Genomic DNA, 23,875 nt, shown 5'->3' with positions numbered 1-23,875 from the left:
GGTCCGGGTCATTAATTTGGCTGATTGACGAGTTCGCCAGTGGCAAGGGACACTTACGCTCAATATGAGGTCCTGTTCCCCTCACTTCCTCCGGTCTTGCATGGCTTGTGGCGGACGAAGATGGGAGCTGTGCTGTCGATGCGCTTTGCCAGGTAGACAACTGGGGAACTGCACTTGCACTGGTGCTCGCACTCGCACTCGCACTCGCGGTGCCGCTGCCGCTGCCGCTGGCACTCCCGTCGTAGACACATTCGGTGCCACCTGCAAGACAGCGCCCACAAGTAGGATGCACCTGAAATGCATACATTAGTACATCCTCCATCGGCTCGACATGAGTCCAGGATTCCATTGTGCTAACCCGGTCACACTTGACTCTTTTTGCCCGACAAGGCAGGCACGAAGTGACCGGCCGTAACCTTTTCTTTCCGTCCATTGGGGTTGAAATATTGTCGACCTTTGTTATGGGAGTGAACATGGGCGTTTCATTTGAATATACGTCAATGGTTTCTTAGGACCCATTTAAACCATCGGTGGTATCCCAAAGGGCGCCATAACCAAGATCCTAGCCCGTCGACCAAGATCTTGACCCACGAGCTTGGTGCAATTTTCCACAGGGCGGCATCCGGCCGGAGGTCGGATATCCATCGGCAAAGTGGTTTAGTCGGAGATTCATCATCCACTCCCTGTGGCCAACCTTTTGCAGGGGTTGCAACCAGAGGCAGGCCAGGCTCCGCAAGCCATGGGTACCGTAGCTTGAACGATCGACATGTTAGGAGAGAGACACTGTCCTTCTTCGCGCCGTTGGCGGGTACTTGTTACAACTATGGTCACAGTTAGACAGGTCAGTGACAGAAAGAAGCAGCATTCCCAATCGCCCTCTTCAGGGGAATTGTAGCCTCATGGACGATAGTGGACTCGAGCAGGATGTTACAGTGAATGCGAGCAATTGCCGGCTTGAGCCAAGAGCATCTTCGCAAACGAAAATAAGAAAGAGATTGAAACCTTGCGCATGCGTTCTCTCTTGCGCGACATTTTTGTTAGATTTCGCGCTCATGGATTTACCTTTCCCCGGACCGGATAAACATTGCGGCGCTCCGTTCCGGCCAAAAGTCGCTCCTTATTGTGATTGGCTCATGACCGAACAGCGCCTTGGTGCATCATTTGGCTTCTCCAGCATCAACTTGTCGCCTGCGCAATTACAACCTTTTAACTCGTTGACTTATTGTCCTCTGCCGACCGCATAGTCTTACTGCGACGGCCGCCATGATGGAGGCACCGCACATGGCCTTACGAAATTTGCCCCGGCGGGCCTCTAGGCTTGCCGCTTCACTTCGACATGCGGACCGTTCGACTGCTGCTCTAGCTTACTCCCCGATGGCCATATGGAGCCGAAGACAGTTCGCTACGACTCCCAGTGTACCATTTCCAGGCGGCCCTATGGGTATAGGCGGCTCCAGTTCCTCTCCGACATACTTCCAACGCCAGACGAGCCTACCCGCGAACACCATTATCCGATTCGTACCGCAGCAAACAGCATGGATTGTGGAGCGTATGGGAAAATTTAATCGGATATTGGAGCCTGGGTTGGCTATTCTCGTCCCGATCATCGATGTATGGAAAATTTTCTTGGAATCTCAAAAGCAGGGGCTGACACACGAGGGAAGCGCATCGCCTATGTTCAATCGTTGAAAGAAGCGGCCATCGAGATCCCCAGCCAGAGTGCCATTACTGCAGACAATGTCACCTTAGAATTGGATGGCGTGCTTTACACAAGAGTATTTGATGCTTACAAAGCGAGGTAAGCCAGAAGGAAGCTCAAAGGTGGAATGGACTTTTGCTGAAGGACGATCTAGTTACGGTGTTGAAGATGCGGAATATGCCATCTCCCAGCTAGCCCAGACGACCATGAGGTCCGAAATCGGTCAACTCACATTGGACCACGTTCTCAAGGAAAGGGCGAATCTTAACGCAAACATTACGCAGGCGATCAACGAGGCCGCACAAGAGTGGGGCGTCGTATGCTTGAGATACGAAATAAGGGATATCCATGCTCCGGAAGGTGTCGTGGCGGCCATGCACAGGCAAGTCACAGCAGAGCGATCAAAACGAGCCGAGATTTTAGATTCCGAAGGTCAGCGGCAGAGTGCAATCAACATCGCCGAGGGTCGTAAACAATCCGTGATTTTGGCGTCTGAGGCATTGAAGGCCGAGCAGATCAATATGGCATCTGGTGAGGCTGAGGCTATCCTGCTCAAGGCACAGGCAACTGCACGGGGTATCGATGCCGTTGCGGATGCTATCAAACGCGGCGAAGCCAATGCCCAGGGCGCCGTCAGTTTGAGCGTCGCAGAAAAGTATGTTGAAGCTTTTGGCAACCTGGCCAAGGAGGGTACTGCCGTCGTGGTTCCAGGTAATGTCGGAGACATTGGCCAGATGATTGCTACGGCTATGGCGGTATATGGCAAGGTCAACGAGAATCAAACCAAGAATCTGGCGGGCAGGGTTATTGGTGCGTCGTCGGACAAAGACGAGTCTAGTTCGAAAGACGTTGGGGCCAGGGTGATTGAGGCGGCCCAGCACGGGAATGCAAAAGACGTCGCGCAGACAGTGCTTGAAGGGTTTGAGCAGACGCGAGAAGCGAGAAAGTAGGAGGACATATCAACGGCACATCAATGCGAATTTATCATGTCGGGAAAGCGAACACTCGACTCCTTCATGACGCAGCGACGGCGCTCCTGCGTGTATTACTTGACATGGACTGAGAGGGAAAAAAGTCGGTAGCTATGTACCAGTATACCAGAGAGTCCCAGGACCCTCAGGAAAAGCACAAACAAAATACAAATGTAATGGGATATCTGTATCTCTACCCGCTCTTAACTAGCCTCAATGTCGTTCAGCCTTATTGGTCAAGCCTCGCCCCGTATTAATTAAAGTGAAGCATGTCATGAAATGCCAGACCGTGAACTGCGGAGTGCGGACGCGGACTGGCGAAACTACATTTCAACGAGACCAGAATTTCTACTCCCCTACAAACTCGCGCGTCAGCCTTTTCACACATTCAACTTGATTCTGATTTTACTGTCGCAGGATGGCCTAGTCACCTCTCCCTCCAGAATGTGCTCCCACCCGCGACAAAGATAGATCCGCAATGCACATCATCAAGCCCATCTGGCTCACCCACGGAGGTTCGACACTTTCCACCCCCAAAACCCCTTGTGCACGCGTCGCAAACCGCGTAGACTGTGTCGCATCCACATATGCCCTTGGTTCGTCGACTAACACTTACTTCTGAATAGGCGAAAAGAAAGATTTCGAGGTCTACAGCTGCCATGTCTCCCCCGACGGCAAGCGCCTGGTCACCGCAGCCGGCGGTACGTGAACATTGGCACATCATGACAAAGAGTTTCTTCACTGATTGAATGGATTGAAAAGATGGCTACGTGCGAATCTGGTCCACCGAGGCCATTTACAATGCCGCGAATGCGAAATACGACAAGCCTAAGCAGCTGGCGTCGATGAGCTACCACTCGGGCACCATTCACACCGTGCGCTTCTCACCCGGCGGGAAATTTCTGGCGTCAGGGGCAGATGACAAGATTGTCTGCGTGTATACTCTGGACCCGAGTCCTCCAACCCATGCCACATTCGGTGCGTCGAGTTGCGGCCGGCTGGCGCAGTCAGTGAGACAAATACTGAGATTGAGACAGGTTCAAACGAGGCCCCTCCGGTCGAGAATTGGCGCATCTTCCGGAGATTGATCGGACACGATAACGATGTACAAGATTTGGGCTGGTCATACGACGGGACGATCCTGGTGTCGGTGGGATTGGATTCAAAAGTGGTGGTGTGGTCAGGCTTTACCTTTGAAAAGTTGAAGACACTCTCGAATCATGCCAGCCATGTCAAAGGCATCACTTTTGATCCTGCCAATAAATACTTTGCGACCGCAAGCGACGACCGAACGATCCGGATATTTCGATTCACCTCTCCCACGCAGAATTACACGACTCACGATGCAGTAAACAACTTTACCCTCGAGACGACCATCAGCCAGCCTTTTGTCAATTCCCCTTTGACAACATACTTCCGCAGATGCTCCTGGGCTCCCGACGGAATGCATATCGCGGCGGCCAACGCGGTGAACGGTCCTGTCAGCGCGATTGCCATCATCAACCGTGGTACGTGGGACGGCGACACCACCTTAATTGGACACGAAGGTCCAGTGGAGGTGTGCGCGTTTTCTCCAAGACTCTACGGACCAGAGCCTCCTTCCAAGTATGCCCACGAAGATCATCCTACGCCTCACACGACGGTAATTGCATGTGGAGGGGCAGATAAGTGTCTGAGCATTTGGACCACTAGTAGTCCTCGGCCCATTGTCGTTCAGCAAGATGTAGCTGGCAAGCCAATCTCTGATATTTCTTGGAGCCCGGATGGCCAAACCCTGTTCGCCACCGCATTGGATGGCACTATTTTGACCGTAATGTTTGAAGTGGGAGAGTTGGGCTACGCAAGACCCATCGAAGAAAACGACAGATCACTCTCCAAGTACGGCACATCTAGGAAGGGAATAGGATTCCCGGAAAGCACTGATGCGCTCTTGCTTGAAGAAATGAGCAAGGCTGGCGAGATCAAGGGCGTGGAAGGACGCATGGGCGCCTTGATGGGGGATCTCCATTCCTCACTACCAGCGACAGCAGAAAAGCCATCTGTCACCACGAATGGTACAATTACAACCACCCAAAACCTCTCAAATGGAACTGCGGAAATCAATGGGCAAGCCGCAGCAAAGGCACAAGACGACCAAAACCAGGCCAAACTCGAGAGACTCAAGAATCGAGTCGAAATCACTAAGGATGGTAAGAAGAGAATACGGCCTCTATTGGTATCTGGTGCCGGCGGGACGGAGTCTTCCCTGCCACAGACGAAGCTGGTCAGTGCCAGTGCGAATGTTCAAGCGGTAGACGCCCCACAGACCGTGTTGGACCTTTCTAAACCGTTCGACGGGCTTCCCAAAGGTGGCCTGGCGGCATTATTGCTTGGGAATAAACGAAAATACGCACAGATCGAGGGTGAAGAAGAGGGCACTGCCGAGAAACGAGTGGTGGCAGCAAGTCAGAAGGGAGCTACACCCATTCTCGTTAACGGCGCGGATGGACTTCTCCCAGCACAACACCAACCAGCTGCAAGCGGCCAACAGGTGACTCCAGAGTTCATACGACCAGCTGTCATCAACCAGGCGCTGAGCGTGAGTCAACTTCGACTTGCCGTCCCCAAAGTGCGCACCCATGTCGTGCTGGGGATTGATGCCACAGGAAAACCAGGTGACATGTCTGGCGACACGGCGAGCAAGTCCAGAGCCGAATTCGTCTTCGAGGCCAAGAATCCCTCGGGACAATCACTGACACCCAGAGCGCAGGATCGTGAACCGTGTCGGATCACTTTGACGAGGAAAGATCAGCCTCTGTGGCAGGATTTCCTTCCTCGTCCAGTTCTTTTGGTCACAGGTACCAGATCGTTTTGGGCGGCGGCGGATGAGACAGGCTCTTTATACCTGTGGACGCCACATGGCCGGCGGCTGAATAGTGCTCTGGTCATGGAAGCTCAACCAGTGATCCTGGCGTCCTACGATTCTTGGCTGATGTGCATCACTGCGGTCGGTGTCTGCTATGTTTGGAATGTCAAAACCATGTCATCTCCACATCCACCCGTGTCGCTGGCACCTGTACTTGACGCGGCGGTCCATTCACTGGCTGCTCACCCGACAGGTGCGCCTGCGATTACACAAGCTCGTTTGAATTCCGAGGGTAGGATTATCGTTTCCCTGTCCAACGGTGACGGGTATGCGTACTCGCCGCAGATGTACTGTTGGCAACGGCTATCCGAGGTTTGGTGGGCGGTGGGCAGTCAGTACTGGAACACGACCGACTCTTCCGTGGGCAACATCCAGTCTTCGAAAGCAAAGACCGACTTCGAAAAATCCGTGGACGTGTCTTCAGGTATCGTGCCGTGGCTGGAGAGAAACACGACATCGGAGACGTTGCTGCGAGGTCGAGCATACTTCTTACAGCGACTCATCAAGGTGTTGTTGTCACGAGAAGGCTTTGAAAGTTTCGAGTCCGGTGTGTCGATTGCTCATCTGGAAAACCGCATCGCCGCAGCGCTCATGCTGGGCGCAAAGGACGAATTCCGGATATACCTACTCATGTATGCAAAACGATTGGGCGCCGAAGGTTTGAGGTTAAAGGTCGAAGAACTACTGAGGACACTGATCGGCGGCATCGTGGAACCGTCAGGTCAAGACGGGGAGAGTGTCGCGGCGACCATAAACGCTGTGGAAGGCCGCAACTGGCAGGAAGACTCCAAGACGATTTGTGGATGGTCTCGAGAAGAGCTGCTCAAAGATGTTGTCCTACTTCTTGGTGAGGATCTCTTGCTCCCTGTCCAGGCTTGTGGATATGCAGTGACTAACTATTCGAACAGGAAAACATCGAGATTTGCAGAGAATCACTGTACCTTATGCAAAAATGTTACATATCATGGACGACATGCCCGAGGATCAAGATCAAATGGCTTTGTAAACGTGGTCTATGCTTGGGAGGCGCATGAACTGGTTGAGAGTTTCAAGGTTGTCAGTGGCTTGAAGGTAAAGCACGGATTGAAGCGCCAGCACGAGGAATGGGAAAAGGCATCGTTTCCGCGGTTCAAGAATTAATGAATGGGGTTGGCATGACTTTTGTGACTTCAAAGGCCGGTTTGTGATGGAAAACTGAACTTCACTTGACTACCTCGATTGCAAACTCCTCAAAACCCATCTGTATTGCTTCAGCTTCTACTCTGCCGTTCATCACTGCTTTGTCCGTCCGCCATGGATCCATCCTATTTCACGACGCCGCCAGGTCAGCGACTCCAATCCCTCAGTCTGCCCTCGTCTGTCACCGCCGTCAACTCGGGCTCCAGCGCTGCGAGTGCCAGTTCCTCTTCACGCGCGCACGTCTTCACCCGCGTTGCTACGCGTGAGTCATCTTTCTTGAGCCAAGTCTCCTCTCTCTCGTCCCTCAGGAGGCCCGACGAAAGTGCACACGACTCGCCCGTTCACAGCTCAAACTACGCTACTTGCCTACGCTGGCCGAACAGGAGCCTCTGGCGCTGGCTCCTCGTGTTCCTCGCAATCTTGCTGTGCGCCCAGCTCTACCTCAGCGTCCGCGACTCCAGCGACGACGTCCTCTCTCAACTCTCAAAGGACTGGAGGTCGGGTGCTCACTTGGCTGGGACCAGACCGGGAGAATGGCTGAAGGAGAACTCATACCCGAACGACCTGCGGACCAGGCGGCCCAAGGCGGCGCTGATCAGTCTGGTGAGGAACGAGGAGCTCGACGGAATTCTGCAGAGCATGCGTCAGCTGGAGTTTCGGTGGAACAGGCGGTACCAGTATCCCTGGGTGTTCTTTAATGAGAAGCCGTTCTCGGACGAGTTCAAGGTCAGAACATGTCTCCCACATCCTGCATACCCACTTTGAGCGTTTTGAGGTGTTGGAAATGAGACTGCGCTTTGTGCCGATTGAGATGGAAAAGAGCCTGCTTAAAATTCCTAACAGAGAGAGCTGTGATCGCTTTGGGTGCGTATACGTCGCTGACGGACAAACAGGCGGCGACCTCGAATGCGACATCAGCGCGGACAGAGTATCACCTCGTCCCTCACGCGCACTGGGTAACACCCTCCCACATCAACCAGACCCTCTACCACAACTCGCTCGACTACCTCTCTCTGACGTCCGTGGGCAAGGGCCACCTGCTCAGCTACCACGCCATGATCCGCTGGCAATCGGGCTTGTTCTACCTGCACCCGGCGTTGGCGGCGTACGAATACTACTGGCGCGTGGAGCCGGACGTGCACTTCTTCTGCGACGTGCCGTACGACCCGTTCCGGTTCATGCAGGCGACGGGGATGGTGTACGGGTTCAACATGGCCATCCTAGACGACGCGCGGAGCTTCGCCTCGCTGTGGTCGACGACCCGCGACTTCATCACCGCCCATCCACACTTGGTGCACCCGGACGCCAGCCTCGACTGGCTCCTCGACCCGCAGACGGGCCTGACGTACAACAACTGCCAGTTCTTCTCAAACTTTGAGATCGGCGCCCTCTCCTTCTTCCGCGACAACGAGGGCAACCGCAGGTACTTTGACTGGCTCGACGACAAGGGCGGCTTCTACTACAGCCGCTGGGGCGACGCGCCTGTGCACACGCTGAGCGTGTCCATGTTCGCCCCGCCCGACCGGGTCTGGTGGTTCCGCGACATCGGCTACCAGCACGACATTGCGCGACACTGTCCACCACAGGGGCCGACCAAGGCTACTACCACCACCCGTTCCAGATCCAGACCTAGCCAGAGGACCGGCACCGACACCACCACCTCCTCCGAAGGGGGAGAAGACGAAGACGAATATGACACCCACCACAGAGGAGGAGGAGGAGGACGACGACGAGGCGAATCCCAATCTCGCTTCTGGCTCCCCGACGCAGAATCCCGCCACTGCACATGCGAACCCACCTCGCTGGACGAGAACTTTTACAAGCTCGTCCCCATGGAGTCGCCGCAGCTGAAACCGGCCGACACGTGCATCCGGCTGTGGTTGGGTGGGGAGTACCTCAGGAAGAAGGCCGGTTGGAGCCAGGACGCGGAGAGGATGTTGGGCGGCGACGGGTATGGCGGGTACGTCGACAGTGGGTTGTGAGTGTGGTGTGAATGTGGATGCGACATGAGAGGTTAGTCGAGAAGGAAGGGAGAAGAGGAAATGTGAGAGAGTCATGGGCCTGATGCTGAAACACTGGTGGGCTTAAGCTATGGGTTGACCCTACGAGCGACCTTGACAACATACCTGTACTCGGTACAAGTGCATCGAACACACCAGCCATTCAGCCTACCAGAGCATTCTGCAGGAAAAAAGAGGGAGAAGGGGAGAAGCAGTCTTCAGGGCCGAGGTGTTCAAACAAACACCGCATTTTCCAATTCTCAGAAGAACTTTTTAGATTTTGATTTCAATCGCTGCGTATAAGTTGTCAAACATTATTCATTCAGACTCTGCTTTGATGGAAATCCGCTAGCCACTCGCCATCTTCTCAATCAAATCTGGGAAGCGTACCAAAGTAGGACGTCTAGAACCGCTAAAACGTGGTCAATGTTGAACTCTGGAAAAGGCTACGTCCCCTTCGACCTAGGTCAGATATCCTCTGCGGGAGAGATTGAAGGCAGGGCGGAGCTGCGACGCACGGCCATCCCTGACTCGGATCTAACATTGCGAAGACGTCAGAAGCTCGAGAGATGCGGTCTGCAGCCATCTCACGCCTTTGCAGCACCAGCCTTAATGAGAATGATGTCGCCATCCTCCACAACTGTGCATAGACAATGTTAGTCTTTAAATTCCTCCTCAATTCCAAAGTGTCGAGAGTCGAGGAGGTCGAGGAACTCACCATAATCTTTTCCTTTGGTCATGACTTTTCCTGCCGCTTTCACAGCGTTTTCATCGCCGTATTCCCTCAAGGTCTCATAATTATACACGATACACTGGATGAACGTCTTCTCGAAATCCGTGTGGATCACACCAGCAGCTTGTGGTGCCTTGGTGCCTTTCCTAATCGTCCACTGCCTCACCTCATCCGTCCCAGTGGTAAAAAAACTTGCGAGATTGAGTGCTTGTCTCATCGTCACAATAACTTTCGGAAGAGCGGATTTGGTGTTGAGATTTTTGCATTCCTCGGCAGCTTCCTCGTCGGACATGACCGCGAGACGTTCTTCAAACGAGACGGAAATAGGTATGACGGGGTCGCCTGAAGAGTTGGTTTTGATCCATTCCATGACTTTGGGCAGGTGTTTGTTCTTTTGGCGAAGATAGTCTTTCTCGGAGAGGTTGATAAGGTAGACTACGGGCTTGGCTGTGAGGAGGAAGAGAGGATTGATAACTTCAATCTGTTGCCGCCTGATTAGCTTCAAAGGCATACACAGCAATGACAAAATCGATCCAAATGAAAATATGATATCAGGGTTGGACTTCCTCTCATAACAGCCTCTAAACGTGAGATTTTGGGTGAGACTGCTGTCGACGAGCTGGGATTATGTCGAGCTTATAGCTCTTGTTCATCATGAAAAGACAAAAAGCACAAGGAAGAAAAAAAGTCGCAACGTACCTCTTTAGGGCCCCATTCACCCTTCCTCACATCCTTGCCGTCTTTCAGCCACTGCAGAATCTTGTCTACTGTTGCTTCCTCTTCTTTCAGCTTCTTCATCTCGAGACTTTGGCCACCTCTCCTTGTCTGTTTAGACAGGTTTTCCTTGGCTTTCTCCACGAACTCAATGTCCTTTAACCGTAGTTCCTCTGAGATAATGTCCAAGTCTCTTGTGGGGTTGACATCGCCCTCGACGTGAATGATTTCTGCATCATCAAAGCATCGAACAACTTGGAAGATCGCATCAACCGCTCGGATGTGCGACAGGAAGGAATTACCCAGACCGGCGCCAGTTGAAGATCCGCGAGTGAGACCAGCGATATCGTACACCGTCAAGTTGGCGGGAACTTGAGACTTGGGTTTGTAGTGTTCGCATAGCCAATCATATCGTGCGTCGGGGACAATAACTCGGGCTTCTTCAGGTTCGATGGTGGCATAAGGAAAATTTGCAGGGTTGCCTAGAGAGCATTTTGTGATGGCTTGGAAGAGTGTTGATTTGCCAACATTAGCTAGGCCAACCTGGAGCAAAGAAGAGTCAGTCAACCATGTGGTCAAGAAAAGTAAAACAATCTTGTGCGGGATCTGCCTACATACGATACCGCTCTTCAAGTTATTGCCGGGCCTGCCTAGCAGGACCTTCTTCTCTTCGACGGCCTTTTTGGGTGGCATTTTCTTCTTAGCGTAGCCGCGTGTTTGTAGGAGCTGGACAATGGGGACAGAGGCTGTCTTTCGGAGAATGTGCTGCGAGCAAGGCTCAAGTGCAGAACCGGCTGCAAGGATTGAAATGCGGAGGGGAGAAGTGAAAGGGTGTATGAAGCAGGTAAGGGAGACCGTGGTGAATAAATGCGGGCTCCAGAGACTCGAGGGCTGAATTGCGCTCGAGATCCCTACGACAAAGGTATGTTAATGAGTGTATCGAAAGGACTGACTTGGATCGACTTGACTTTTTTCTGAGGATTGAGGCTTGCGATTGCTCCACTCACGTGGCAGGCGCCCAGCGTGGCAAGCACGTGATGCCAAGACTTGTAATGACAAAGTAGATTTGTTGAGAAGGCATGGTAGGCAAAGGATCAATGGTCCCCATATGTCGATCTAACCACAGCCTCACACTGTACCACCTCTCTCGCTCTCTTGACCACAGCACTTATCACGAGTCCAATTTCTTCATGAGCTTCCCTCATCTATTACCCCGCATCCGTCATCTCCGTCCGGACGCGCATATGCAACTGTAGCTTGCGGAGAAACCTTCCTTTAGCTGGTTGGCCTTTCCTCGAGGAGAATGGAATATTAGCTTCACATACAACAAAAGACACTGGGCCTGAAAGACCCTGAGCGCGATTCCTACTTGGTATACTACATGGCCCTTGTCAGCAGATAAACAGTTCTCGTGGCTCACATGTGGCTGAGCATCTCAGTGTCGCCTTTTAGCCTCACCTGGGAAGCCCCTCAATCAACCATCGATGTTAAGTATTGAGTAGTCCATGCGTGGCATCCCGCCCCAAACGATTTGTGCATTTTGGCATGTTTTTTATCTCCTGGTCGCTCCGAACAGACTCGTCCTCGGGGAGAATTTGTTCCGACTGACGATGCTCAAAGGAGATCTGGAGCGGAGTTTGTCGGGGTTTAAACCCGGCCCACCTCGCTACATGGAACGACAACACTGGCCGTTCATCGCTCCGTCTCCAAGTCGTAACATGTGGTGACGAACAATTTCGCAGGGATTCGCCTTACGAGGTCTAGCGTCGAGTATACTATGAAGCTTTCCAGAACCTTGAATGCACAGAACCCCAGCATTGTCTTCAACAACAGAGTTTGGACCATAGGGTCTTGGTGACGTTCCATGCAGTAGCACCGGGATTAACTGGTTCCCTTTTGTAGGAAAATCGGCGCTGAGGATTGATATAAAGTGCTCGAACTGAGGCCTGCCTGCTACCAACTACATTGTAAGTGCTATTGCAAACTGCTATCTTGATTCCACATCTATCTCCCTCGAATATCTTCCAAGTCCTCTTTCATCGTCAACATGGGATTCCTATACTCTCAACTATTCATCAAACCAGCTTATCCGAAGAGATCTTTTGCTGGAGAAACCGTCATTGTGACTGGAAGCAACACCGGGCTGGGGAAGGAGGCAGCACGACATTTCGCTCGTCTGGGGGCCTCGAAGCTGATCCTAGCCGTGCGAAACACCAAATCTGGCGAAGCTGCCAAAAGCGACATTGAAAAGACCACCAACTGTGGGCCCGACGTGATCGAGGTCTGGGACCTCGACCTCTCCTCGTACGCCTCCGTCAAAGCATTCGCCGACCGCGCATCCAAACTTTCCCGCATCGACGTGCTGCTCGAGAACGCCGGTATCGCTACTGGTACATACAGTGTCGCCGAGGGCCACGAACGGACCATCACGGTCAACGTCATCAGCACGTTCCTGTTGGCTTTGCTCCTGTTGCCGAAACTAAAGGCCACGGCCAAGGACTTCAAGACGTACCCACGCCTATCCATCGTGTCCAGCGAAGTGCACGGCTGGAGCAAATTCCCCGAGTGGAAAGAACCCCATGTCTTTGAGGTGCTCGACGACGAGAAGACGGCGAATATGAATGAACGATACCCGACCAGCAAATTGCTCGAGGTGCTCGTCATCCGCCAGATCGCGCCCAAACTCGCCGGCTCCGGCGTCATTCTCAATTACCTCAATCCAGGTCTGTGCCATTCCGAGCTCGGCCGCGAGGGGTCCATCATCCTGGAGGTGATGAAGTTCTTCCTGGCCCGCTCGACCGAGGTGGGCAGCCGAACCTTGGTCGCCGCCGCCGAGGCCGGCATGGAGTCGCACGGCAAGTACATGTCGGACGGCAAGGTGGACGACGGCGCCCTCTCGAGTTTTGTGAGGAGCCAGGACGGTGACACGGCGGCCAAGAAGGTGTGGGACGAGCTGGGCGACATCCTGGACAAGATTCAACCTGGGATTACACAAAACATTTGATGGCCAACTCAGTGTCTTGAGCTGTTGTCTCGTCTGTGTTTCAGAAAGGCTTTGTGGGATATCTAAGGGGCTTTTTGATATGGATATTATGTTTGGGACGCTTTGCTGGAGTTGCTCATCGGTCTTCCTGCGACGCGGTTTCAGGATTAAGACTGCTCTATATTATAACTTGTTTTGCTCGATGATATGATTTCCTTCCCCTGCAAACAGTGCACACTCATAAGCGGTGACGAAGGCGTCCATTTAGCCCCTCAGCATTCGCTCATATATGTGCAGCGTCTCAGAATGCATATTGTGAAGAGTATCCAACAGCAAGGCTGAATACACTCTGTCACCTGCCTGGGATGTCAGGCGTGGTCGTATCTTCCCGCTCGGGTGTTTCCTTGTGAGATAACCCTTATAGTAAGGCTCGGTCCCGCTCCGGTCTTGCTGATCATGTGGTGATCATGTCGAATCCTGGTGGACATCCAGCCGATATTGGGAGAGGGTGGCACAGTGCGTCCCCCACATTCATCGCCGGCGAGATGTCTTGCTTTGCGGAAGATGCCGCACTTGAATAGAGTTTGTGACACTCCTCTTCCTTTTCCGCCCTCATAGATAAGGGCGCCGGGAATTGGCCCTAGCGTTTAGGATCTCTCAAACTAGTATGACAGTGGCCATTTTGAAATGCTCCTTCAGCCGACATCCATCTCTTCTCCATCCTCAACGTCTTCGTCGCTCTCACGATCGAGGTCCGCTTCCTTCTTCTCCCACTTTTTCATCGCTGCATCTCCGTCCTTTCCTTGTCTTTGTGCTTCAAAATACGCTTCCCTCTTCTTCAGCGCCAGATCATCCCGCTTGCCCATTCTCGCAAGTCTCTTGTCCCTTCGTTTTGCTTCCAGATTGTGTAGGACGGCGAGCTGTTGTTTTAACTTGGACACTTCCTCTTCGAGTCTTTCTGTTTTGGCAATCCCGGCGCTATCTGTTGAGACGGAGGCTTGGGTTGCGCTATTCCCCATTGCTAGGGAGTGGATGGCTGCATCCAGCATAGATTGTGGGAATCCAGGACCGGTAATAGCTTCTGTGAAGTCGTCATGTTCGGAGAGGCTGTTTCGGGCAGTGATCGAGATATGGAGACCATAGTTTGCAGGTACACCGCAAGTACCGTTGTCTTTCATTGACGCGAAATCAAGGTTGGGCTTCACAACGCTTGAGATAGTATACCCAGGCCTTTCCACATTAGGAAAGCCTTCGGGTTTGAGCATCTCAATGTTCGTGACTGGTTGGCCCAAATTCGTTAGATCTTGTAGAATTCGACGCTTAGCGACGTCCCAGCGGATGATAGTTCCATTCACATGACCAGAGAGGAGGGATGTCCCGTCATAGGAGAGAGTAACACAATTCACTGTTCCCACGTCGGCGGATGAGGATTTCCAACTATCCTTCTCCAAAAGTTGTGTGGCCGGAGGTGTTGGCTGGTCATTCAATGAAATAGTGGTCGTGGGCGAATGTTGAAAGATATCCCAAGACTGGATCCTCCCGTCATTGCATCCAAAATAGATGGCTCTATCCGCTGGATCAAGTGTGATGGAAGTGGCGAAGGAGGGCAGCAATAGAGTCCGCAACACTTGACATGTCTCGATATGCCAAATGTGGCATGTTCCATCGCTGGAAGCTGAAACCGCAAAATTTGTAGTAATGCTGGAGTGGCCACATATCAAGGCACTGACGGTCGTTCGGTGCCCAGAAAAGGTCTTGACGGGAGCATTTGAGGCACCATCGTCCTCATAGTTGTCTGAAGGCGGCGCAAACGAGACTAGTTTTGCTAGCGACCAAACATGAATACTCGAGTCAGCAGAGCCAGAAATGATGTATTCGTTCCTAGGTGTGATGCAAAGACACGAAACAGCTTGAAGATGAGACGCCGCCGAATTTGTTACTCTGCCTGTTGCAACTTCCCATAGAATCAATTTCCCTGCTTCAGTCCCCAAAACCAAGATTTCTGCTCCTCCTGCATAGGCGAGGCTGGATATCCTCTCGGGAAATGGGACAGTGGCTTCTTGATTGACCCTTTCTCGACTATAGACGTTTATAACTGCCTTTTCTGCCTGGGCCGCGAAGATGTGCGAATCACTGATGGCCACGCAGCCTGGTTGACTGGAACTCTTCTTGAAGCCTTGCCGGAGGACGCGCTGAGGTTGAAACTCGTGAAGGAAAATGCCTACATCTTTCAAAGCGGCGCTGGCATGTGCCACAGCTTTGTTCGCAGTCAGAGTCGCCGCAACGAAGCTTTCTGTGAGCATTATTCAAGTTTGAGGTGAGGTCGCCAGCATTATCGTGGTAATTCCTATGATTGACCACCGATAGAAACTTTTTGGGCCAAAACGCTGCGGGTCCTGCTGGCCCACGCACCACGTAGTGACTAAGCAGCTTCACGTGCATTTCAATATTCGCGCCAAGAAATAAATGTCTTGGCGTGCGCACGACGGAAACCAAAGCGCATCTACACAATTCATTGACTCAATCTCGGCCTTTGACGAACTCAACCAACAACCACGTCCTCGCCCAACTTGCGAATTCTTCCCCGTACGACTCTTTGCAGGTGATTGAGAGCGAGATGTCGACCTTCGAGCCCGTCGTAAGTTCTTCCCTGGCGGCATTTGCGCCCAGATCGTCGGCAGAATACAACAGATCAAAAAGTACTGACAGCGACCTCTTTTTTTTCCTCCAGGTTGTCATCGACGGCAAGGGGCACTTGCTCGGTCGTCTCGCCAGCACAGTCGCAAAGCAACTCTTGAATGGCCAGAAAATCGTCGTCGTGAGATGCGAGGCCCTCAACATCTCTGGCGAATTCTTCCGTGCTAAGCGTACGCCTCTCTCCTCTTTCTTCTGCTCGACTACAGCCTCCGTTGTCACTCCTACCTGTGTATCTTGACTAACATATGTCGTTTTCATCGAACAGTCAAGTACCATGCCTACCTCCGCAAAATCACTCGCTACAACCCAACTCGAGGTGGCCCCTTCCACTTCCGCGCCCCCGCCCGCATCTTCTACAAGACCGTCCGAGGCATGATCCCACACAAGACCGCCCGCGGTGCTGCCGCACTGGAGAGATTGAAGGTCTTCGAGGGTATCCCCCCACCATACGACAAGAAGCAACGCATGGTAGTCCCTCAGGCATTGAGGGTCCTGAGATTAAAGCCCGGACGGAAGTACTGCACAGTGGGAAGACTGGCGCATGAAGTAGGATGGAAATACCAGGATGTGGTTGCGAGGTACGTCCCGATGCCGTCTCCGCCAACACAGTGGAGCAATCGGTGTCTGGCTGGAGTTTTCGGTGAAACCTTGAGAATCTCAACTGACAATGTGGCAATAGACTCGAGGAGCGAAGAAAAGTCAAGGGCGCCGCTTACTACGAGCGAAAGAAGGCCCAACGAAGACAGCTCGTCGAGGCAACGAAGTCGACCGCAGATGGTGCGGCGAAGAAGAAGTTGGCCGAGCTGGGCTACTAAGCGATCCACCATTACCACTTTCACGAATATCCTGTCGCGCGTCGTTGCCCGTTTCCACGCCTGCGGTCCTTCATCTACAGTCTTCTATCAATGGTCGAGGCGTGTGGCGGGGTTATGTTGAGCATAGACAACAGCAGTGGGAGAAGAGAAATTCGGACAGAGCCGGAAGAAATGGGGGAGACCCGAAGCCGTACCTGGCAGTGCGGATTTGGGGTACGATGGACAAGCTTTTCTTTTTTTTAATCGACAGTTTCGGAATCACGCAACACCCCCTCCCTCGCTCCAATACAGGAAAATTAGCTGGGCATTGTTGTAAGCATTCAATCTGTCGGGCGGTGGCAGCGAAGAGGAACCCTCATGGTGCTTTGACTATTGCCACCCCACAGGGAGGAGGAACCCCATGAAGCGTTTTTTTCGTGGCTTTTTGAAAGTGCTTCTTCAAGCTACGGACGGATGTTCATGAGCACCGAAAAAAAAAAGAGAGAGAACCTGATGAAACCAAAAAATTCTGCCTGAGAAAAAGAAAGCCAGCTTTGTTTTTTGTTTCTATTTCTCTCAACAAACACCCAGCTAAATCATCTGATCTGGGTCTTGGTTCGCTCTGTGAGCTTGATACCAGACCCCTCCAGCTAATGTGCATGTCGTCCCTGAAGTAGACGTTGCTGATTTCTCTAACCTCCCGAAAAGTCTAGCGCAGCTCAACTCCAGCGCCAACAGCGTGTCAAAGTTGTACGTGTGTGTGGAAATTTCATTGCTCAGAACCACCACGCCGTGCCATCCCACAAGCCAAGAATGTGCCCCCTGAACCATAAGCAAGCCAGCCCTTTCGCCTCCCCGGTATTGTAGAAACTTGATGACCGGACCTTCCCTCAAGTTTGCATCGCTCAGACTGTTCATCGAGCACGAGCAGGATACTCAACCGTCTCCGTCATCACCATCATCCTCGCGTCACACTCGTCATGGACAAAGGACCGAATCGACGCCCCTGACCCTTCCTTTACTTAGCCGGCACGGACTAGTAACGCTTTTCGCAATCGTTAGCCAGTACGAACTTATGACCCTGGAGACAGACCGAGCAGATCCAAACGGCGTCTGTCAGAGCCGGAGTACTTGCATGGTGGCATTGCGGACACTTCTTCTCTGCGGCACCAGCCTCAGAAGACGTCTTGGAAGACTCCGACTTGGGCTTCCCAGTGGTGATGTCGATCGGAGGCGGGGGAGGAGGGGCGTCTGGCGGTGGCTTGATAGGGTTGGGGTAGTAGCCGGAATCCAGGCGAAGTCTAGGGTTCAGGATTGCTGATCGCGTCTCTTCAGGGTGGTGCAGATACTCGTGAGTGGGCATGATGGTTTCAACTCCGTGGACCGTGGTTGTGATGTGCCCTTTGAAGGCGCGTGTGATGCCGGTATTCGAAGCGTACTGCCCAGGATGCAGGTAGGAGACTTGGCCTTGCAATAATTGAGTACTCCATAAGACGTCTCAGGGAAACAGAGATCAGCACTGACCATATTGCTGAACCGGGCCAAAAAGAACCGCGTTCGGGGAAGAGTTGACTTCCGATTCTGATGGAGATGATCCCGTCAGTAGCTTTGTCTTGGCAGCCTTTCTCGCGCACTTTGGCCTCCAAGGACAGAATCGATGGAACAACGTGGTGGCAGTCCCTTTCCCCACAGTGTCATTCTTGGACTCACCCTTGTTAGAGGCGTCTTGCTTTTCCGACGACATGATGGAAAGAGGTTGGCTTTTGGAGTCGATTGGTGATGTGTTCCGGGGTGGTCCGAGAACAAAGATTTGGCAATCAGAAATGAGGAGCATTTATAGCCGGGTCCGTTTGTCGCAAGTGATTTCCATTCTCACCCATGAATCGAAGATGTTGTCAGGTTGCAAGAAAATGAGTCAACAATTGTGTGTGAAGACGTTGCGGATCGAGGCGTTTGTATCTGCTTGTTGTTCAACACCATAGGATTCACCAAAGAGGCGTGTGTCGACTCATTTGGACTTTTTGGCTTCAGAATTCTGGGCATTCTCCACATAAGGGTGCTTGATCGTGAGACACCAGATATCCAGGTAGTCACAGATCGTGGTGATGACATCGTGAACAAAGCTGCCGTATACACCCAGCGCTAGACCAAGTGACAGGAAAACAAACGCGACTTGATAGACATCATCTCCAAGCGCGCTTGGCCACAGCCCGAGTGTCGGTCCCAGGCTGTCGATTATGGCCCAAGCCAACGGGACGACAAGAACGTTTTGGTACGGAAATCTATCCTTGACCAAGTGTGCCACAATCATTTGCCCCACGGAGTATGCATTGACAATCCCAGCAAAGATAATGAAGGGAATCAGGTGGCGATGGAGAATAACCGGATTCAGCCAGAGATAGGTAGGTATCAGGGTCCATGTGATGGCAAAAGGGACCAGGCCCAGGAGTGGTTTGAAAGGATCCTGGCCTCTTTGCCGTCGGGCGTCCATGACGTTCAATGCACTGCTCACGGTGTTGAAGACCAAGACCAGCCCACCATACACCATGTACCACTCATTCCATGCCATTTGGTAAAGAGAGGCTGGGATAAGATCGCTCTTGGGAAGACCGAGACTAGGCAGCATTGGTTGTTGCCAGTAACTCGCCCCGCCTTTGAGGAAGGTAATAAAGTAGACCACGACCAAGGTCAGGATTCCCTCAACAGGACCAGAAACTATACCCAACATCAAGGTGTGGGTATGATATTCCTCCCAGGTTTGGATATAGAAGGTGAGGATTGTGCCGAAGAGAGTGAGGACCGTGTTCCAAGACTGGCCAAGGTTCATGGTGGCTGCAAAAATAAGAACCTCGAGGCTAGTATTGCATGCATCCACACCTGCTGTTCATTAGTAGTGTCAACTACGTGATAAATTGTGACCTAACCATGATCAAACAGCTCGCCCAAAGGGCCGCTTTGGTGTGTTCGACGAGCCTGTGTGCCATCTACGGCATCGAAGGTCTGATACAAGAACAAACCGATGGCCCACGTCAGATAGACCCAGGGAGGGCAGTCGGTGTCGAGGGTTGGATTATACCACAGCATGGTAAGGACATTGATGATCACGAAGCTGAATCCGGTCAAGGTGATCTGCTCACACGTTAGAGGAGGCTGTGACATCCGGGGTTGGGGTGTCGCACAAGGTTTGGCCTGAAGCAGTGTCAGTTTACAGCCGCTGATTGGGAAAAAGTCACTATACTCACGCCATTGACATTGGGAAGAATTTGATGATAACATTGGTGTAGAACGGCTTGAGGACATATCTCGATACCAGAGATTTATCCACCCCTGAGTATTTGTACTCGTGGAGCTTCTCTAGGTTTCGCTGCCTGATATACACCATCTTGAACTCCCTTTACCAAGCGAATACGCGTTGAAAAGAACGTGCAGAAGAGTAGGAATCGCAACAAGAGCGATCAAACGCGAAAATAAAAAACGGAACGCGAGGAACTGTCGACTGAAACCTGGAAATGCGTGAAGAGAACCGAAAAGAAACATTCGACGGGGATCCGGGAATTGGAACTTGAAATTGTTGTTGCCCAGAACGTCATCGTGCAGCCGTGCACGTGATAGCATGTGGAAGGTCACGTACAATCACATGATCAGGCTGTAGCTTGGCATTTATTCAACCTCCACGACCATCAACAACTGAACAACTTGACAATCAACACAACCTCGCTCTTGCAATAATGTCAGCTTTCTCCTCAAAACAGAGCAACGCCTCCGAATAGGGCAGAATCCCTCTGGTAACTGCTCGCCCTGACAATCTGAGGAGAGACAGCTTCCAGCGTTGTCTGTTTTATGCCTCCAACCCAGGTCCTCAAGGCAATGTCTGGGTCAAATCAGGGAAGTCTTACCTCAAGAAGTCTGATTTGCTACGAGAAGTGATCCAAAGCGACAACGTGGTAAAAAGAAGTTTGGTTTTTTTTTTTCAGGCCGTTTTCCCGCGGAAAATCTTCGTCGTCCACCGTTTGGCCGCCTTTAGAGTCATTCAAGGTTTCACCCAGTCTGGTTGAGGTTCCTCGAAGTGATGGGGATCCATTTTGGCACCAGTGATGGCTGGCAGCATATCGCAGTCACTCTCCCTGAAGGGTTTGTGTTATTGATTATTCTTCTGCCTATTCATGTTCTGAATACCCTTTTGCGCAGCATTCCATGTCTATTCACCTCAATAACTGTCATTTTGCTTGCTATTGTCCACTATACAATGCTTGTGGTTGTCAGAAGTTTGCCTATTGTTTGTTGCCTGTTATTGGTGACCCCTATATATTCTCTCCCTGCTAACCATTTATCTTCTGAACTTTAAAACCCACGGTCCTCACGCACATGCAAGTATATATATCAGGCTCTTCCTCCCGGCTCAACCAAGACGACTTTCACACAGCATCACGCAGTCTCACCAGACCTAGCTCATACTTTCGATCTCATCTCGACAATACACCCTCTGCTTATTCCACACCTCTCCTACCTCGATACAGTACAACCTTCCACCTCCATCTTCGCACTGCACCTCAACCAACATGGCCTCCTTTGCTGCCAAACCCCTTGAACCCGCCTACCTGACCTCTGCAGAACAACGCTTCCTCTCCAAACAACCCGATTACAACAAACTTATCATCGACTCCGAGGAGCTCAGACGCCGGATCTGGCTCAGTCATCCTCGAAGCTGGACTATCACAAGAGGCCAACGGTCTGCAGGTCTAGGAGATCTTGACAGGCTCCCCCTCGAACTACAAGTATATCTCTTTTCCCGAACGTCGGTCAACACTCTGTTCAACCTCCGAGCGACCAACACTCATGCCAAGCAGCTAGTTGAGCAATGGCAGCCTTTCAGGGCCATCATCACCCATGGTGCCGATGCAATCCGGGCCCTCCTGGCGACTGGTGCCGGTTACATGTGGACAGTGCCCCAACTGGTTGATGTCCTCTTCACCAACAAGTGTGAATTCTGTGAAGACCATGGTGAGATACTGCACCTACTAAAGCTCAAGCGAGTGTGCTTTCGGTGCCTTTCTCAAGAGCGTGAGCTACTCGCCGTCAACCTCGGCTACGCTCAAGGCACCATGAAGCTTTCCCACAACGAGCTGCGGAGGCTTCCACAGTTGGTGACCGTGCCTCAGAACTGCTTTTGGGGGTTTCCTGCCGAAAGGGGCTATATCTTTGACTACAAGTCTGCAGTGGAGGTCCGCCGGCAGCAAGGACCTACAACAATAATGGCTGAAGGTCAAGTGCCACCAGCACCTTGCCAAATCCCATTGATGCGGACTGGGTTCAGATTAACTGCAGACCAATGCAGTATCCAACCACGTCCCAAGTCGTCAATCCAAGCCCGCCGTTGCCAAACGGATTTGCGTCTCCTGGACGAGGAGATCTCTCCGCCCGAGACAACTTACGCACAGCATGCCTGTGCAGTCCGCCTCCCTGCCCTGAGACGCCAGTCTAGGCGGGTTGCAGATGGCTCCCTCCAGACGACCATCTCAAAGATTGAGGCGGTCTACTGTGGTGGATGTGCGTACTACTGGAACTATCACTCGGCGTTGCCGTGGGAGTTCCATCGGCTCTATCCACATCAGCAGGGGGAGGTGGACTCAGAGTTCCACAGACATTTAAGACGCTGTGTTTATGCTCGGCTGCAGTGGAGATGGATCCACAAGCCCTTGCGTCCCCTTCCGACAGAGATGGTGAGGGAGTTCCTCAAGAGCTTCAGGCTGTCGTATTTCCCAAGGCACGGCAGTTTTCACGCGGCCGTGGAAAACGCTTCGTTTGAGACTATTCCAGACGATGTCATGGCGCTGATGGACTCGAGCGATGCTGATTTCAACGCCTTCTCCCCACAATATACCTGGCCGGAGCTGAAGGATGATAATGAGTTGTGGATGCCCAAGCGACTATCACACGCTTCTTACCTGCAACTTGAAAGAATGAGAGCGACTGCACGCCTTCATCCCATCGACAAGCAGGACCACTACTGGGACAGCCTGGTGAGCCAAGAAGCAGTAAGCCAGGCAAATTGGGCGTGTGCGAATGTCCACAGTGGCAGAGTCTCTCTCTTCCGTGGGCCGGCTTCAGTTCGAGCAGAGAAGCGGCAATTACGCGAGAAGAAGTTACGGGCGGAGGGGAGACTATCAGGCAGACAGCCTGAATGGGGATTTGGTCACTTCTACCTTTGAGCCCCACGAAAGAGAGGAAAGAACTGTGGAATTTGTCGAGGTCGAGCTCAGCAAGAATTGAGTTGAGAATCACAAAACAACATTTCGCTCCACGAGCAATCGACACCGCAACACACCCCAATCTAGAATAAATGGATACATGCACACAAGAGCACACCGACCTCGACACTGTGATACGACAACGGCATTTCCGCATAGACAGGGTGTTCAAGCGCCTATCTGGGAGATGACATCCTAGCAGCAATAAGTTTGAAGCTTGCAGAGTCAAAGAGAGAAAGCACCAGGAATATACAGCACTGGAAACCTCAAGAACCACACCATCTAACCAAAGTTGGCGGCTTCTTAGCAGCGCTTCATACAGCAAGCCATACCTTGGATACAAGATCAGCCAAAATATCGGCAGAACTGACCAGACAACAGTATGTATTTTCTGCGATTGCCAGAAAAGACAAATCAATCACCTCATCGCGACTACAGGTCGGAAGCGTTCCACCATGGAGGAATTGAAAGCGACAATCAGGCCAATTTATCGAGAGAGACAGAAGCACATAATATCTGTGCAACACTCAACTGGAGGGAAGCGATAAGGTCGGAGCGAGGTTTACTATTGCAGGACATGGAGAACGTCGATTTGGGACGATGGCAGAGGACCACCCTCGAATGTTTTCCCCATTTGATAAGGCGCGAATCGATGCGCGTTGATGTGACGGGCTTACAGGTTAGAGAGTGAGAATCAAGGATGGCATTTTGATGGAACGGGACGAAATGGGCACGACAACGGATCTGAGTCGGAACACATCAGGCCTCAAGTCAGACATGGATCTCACTTCAGGGGGGAGACACAAACCCGACACTAGAACACTCAGAGGGGAAGATTATATTCTTTCGACCCCGGCCACACGATGTCCGGACGGGAACAAATCAGCAACATCCTTAGGAGTCTGATTCGAACACACCATGAGAGGGATGACCCAGAGGCCTCAGCCAGTCT

At 52.2% G+C, this 23,875-nt stretch overlaps 10 protein-coding genes across 10 annotated transcripts; 6 read left to right on the top strand and 4 right to left on the bottom strand.

Annotated features, from left to right (window-relative positions):
- Positions 1-1,266: 1,266 nt before the first annotated feature.
- Z517_05419 (uncharacterized protein) lies at positions 1,267-2,649 on the top strand (the record flags this gene model as incomplete). The annotated part of the gene is made up of 3 exons (XM_013430746.1): positions 1,267-1,611; positions 1,665-1,798; positions 1,854-2,649. The coding sequence occupies 3 exons, from the start codon at positions 1,267-1,269 to the stop codon at positions 2,647-2,649; spliced, it is 1,275 nt and encodes a 424-aa protein (XP_013286200.1).
- A 499-nt stretch (positions 2,650-3,148) lies between these two features.
- Z517_05418 (uncharacterized protein) lies at positions 3,149-6,581 on the top strand (the record flags this gene model as incomplete). Its single annotated transcript, XM_013430745.1, has 5 exons — positions 3,149-3,185; positions 3,297-3,371; positions 3,433-3,648; positions 3,708-6,422; positions 6,484-6,581. 5 exons carry the CDS (start codon positions 3,149-3,151, stop codon positions 6,579-6,581), a joined length of 3,141 nt encoding a protein of 1,046 aa, XP_013286199.1.
- Positions 6,582-6,868: 287 nt separating this feature from the next.
- Z517_05417 (uncharacterized protein) lies at positions 6,869-8,736 on the top strand (the record flags this gene model as incomplete). The annotated part of the gene is made up of 2 exons (XM_013430744.1): positions 6,869-7,480; positions 7,648-8,736. 2 exons carry the CDS (start codon positions 6,869-6,871, stop codon positions 8,734-8,736), a joined length of 1,701 nt encoding a protein of 566 aa, XP_013286198.1.
- Positions 8,737-9,341: 605 nt separating this feature from the next.
- Positions 9,342-10,894, bottom strand: Z517_05416 (GTP-binding protein YchF; the record flags this gene model as incomplete). Its single annotated transcript, XM_013430743.1, has 4 exons — positions 9,342-9,394; positions 9,473-9,968; positions 10,187-10,744; positions 10,820-10,894. The coding sequence occupies 4 exons, from the start codon at positions 10,892-10,894 to the stop codon at positions 9,342-9,344; spliced, it is 1,182 nt and encodes a 393-aa protein (XP_013286197.1).
- Positions 10,895-12,248: 1,354 nt separating this feature from the next.
- Z517_05415 (uncharacterized protein) lies at positions 12,249-13,205 on the top strand (the record flags this gene model as incomplete). The annotated part of the gene is made up of 1 exon (XM_013430742.1): positions 12,249-13,205. The coding sequence occupies one exon, from the start codon at positions 12,249-12,251 to the stop codon at positions 13,203-13,205; it is 957 nt and encodes a 318-aa protein (XP_013286196.1).
- A 674-nt stretch (positions 13,206-13,879) lies between these two features.
- On the bottom strand, positions 13,880-15,487 carry Z517_05414 (uncharacterized protein; the record flags this gene model as incomplete). The annotated part of the gene is made up of 1 exon (XM_013430741.1): positions 13,880-15,487. One exon carries the CDS (start codon positions 15,485-15,487, stop codon positions 13,880-13,882), a length of 1,608 nt encoding a protein of 535 aa, XP_013286195.1.
- Positions 15,488-15,801: 314 nt separating this feature from the next.
- On the top strand, positions 15,802-16,696 carry Z517_05413 (60S ribosomal protein L16; the record flags this gene model as incomplete). The annotated part of the gene is made up of 4 exons (XM_013430740.1): positions 15,802-15,822; positions 15,916-16,051; positions 16,147-16,459; positions 16,561-16,696. The coding sequence occupies 4 exons, from the start codon at positions 15,802-15,804 to the stop codon at positions 16,694-16,696; spliced, it is 606 nt and encodes a 201-aa protein (XP_013286194.1).
- A 1,015-nt stretch (positions 16,697-17,711) lies between these two features.
- Z517_05412 (uncharacterized protein) lies at positions 17,712-18,419 on the bottom strand (the record flags this gene model as incomplete). The annotated part of the gene is made up of 2 exons (XM_013430739.1): positions 17,712-18,142; positions 18,200-18,419. 2 exons carry the CDS (start codon positions 18,417-18,419, stop codon positions 17,712-17,714), a joined length of 651 nt encoding a protein of 216 aa, XP_013286193.1.
- A 264-nt stretch (positions 18,420-18,683) lies between these two features.
- On the bottom strand, positions 18,684-20,057 carry Z517_05411 (uncharacterized protein; the record flags this gene model as incomplete). Its single annotated transcript, XM_013430738.1, has 4 exons — positions 18,684-19,552; positions 19,600-19,804; positions 19,855-19,864; positions 19,918-20,057. The coding sequence occupies 4 exons, from the start codon at positions 20,055-20,057 to the stop codon at positions 18,684-18,686; spliced, it is 1,224 nt and encodes a 407-aa protein (XP_013286192.1).
- Positions 20,058-21,234: 1,177 nt separating this feature from the next.
- Positions 21,235-22,884, top strand: Z517_05410 (uncharacterized protein; the record flags this gene model as incomplete). Its single annotated transcript, XM_013430737.1, has 1 exon — positions 21,235-22,884. The coding sequence occupies one exon, from the start codon at positions 21,235-21,237 to the stop codon at positions 22,882-22,884; it is 1,650 nt and encodes a 549-aa protein (XP_013286191.1).
- Between the last annotated feature and the right edge of the window lie 991 nt (positions 22,885-23,875).

The sequence above is a fragment of the Fonsecaea pedrosoi genome (genome assembly GCF_000835455.1).
Source record: "Fonsecaea pedrosoi CBS 271.37 unplaced genomic scaffold supercont1.3, whole genome shotgun sequence".
NCBI classification, from domain to species: Eukaryota; Fungi; Ascomycota; class Eurotiomycetes; order Chaetothyriales; family Herpotrichiellaceae; genus Fonsecaea; species Fonsecaea pedrosoi.
Note: the sequence above shows the minus strand (reverse complement) of the source record. Positions and strands in the feature narration are given on the sequence as shown.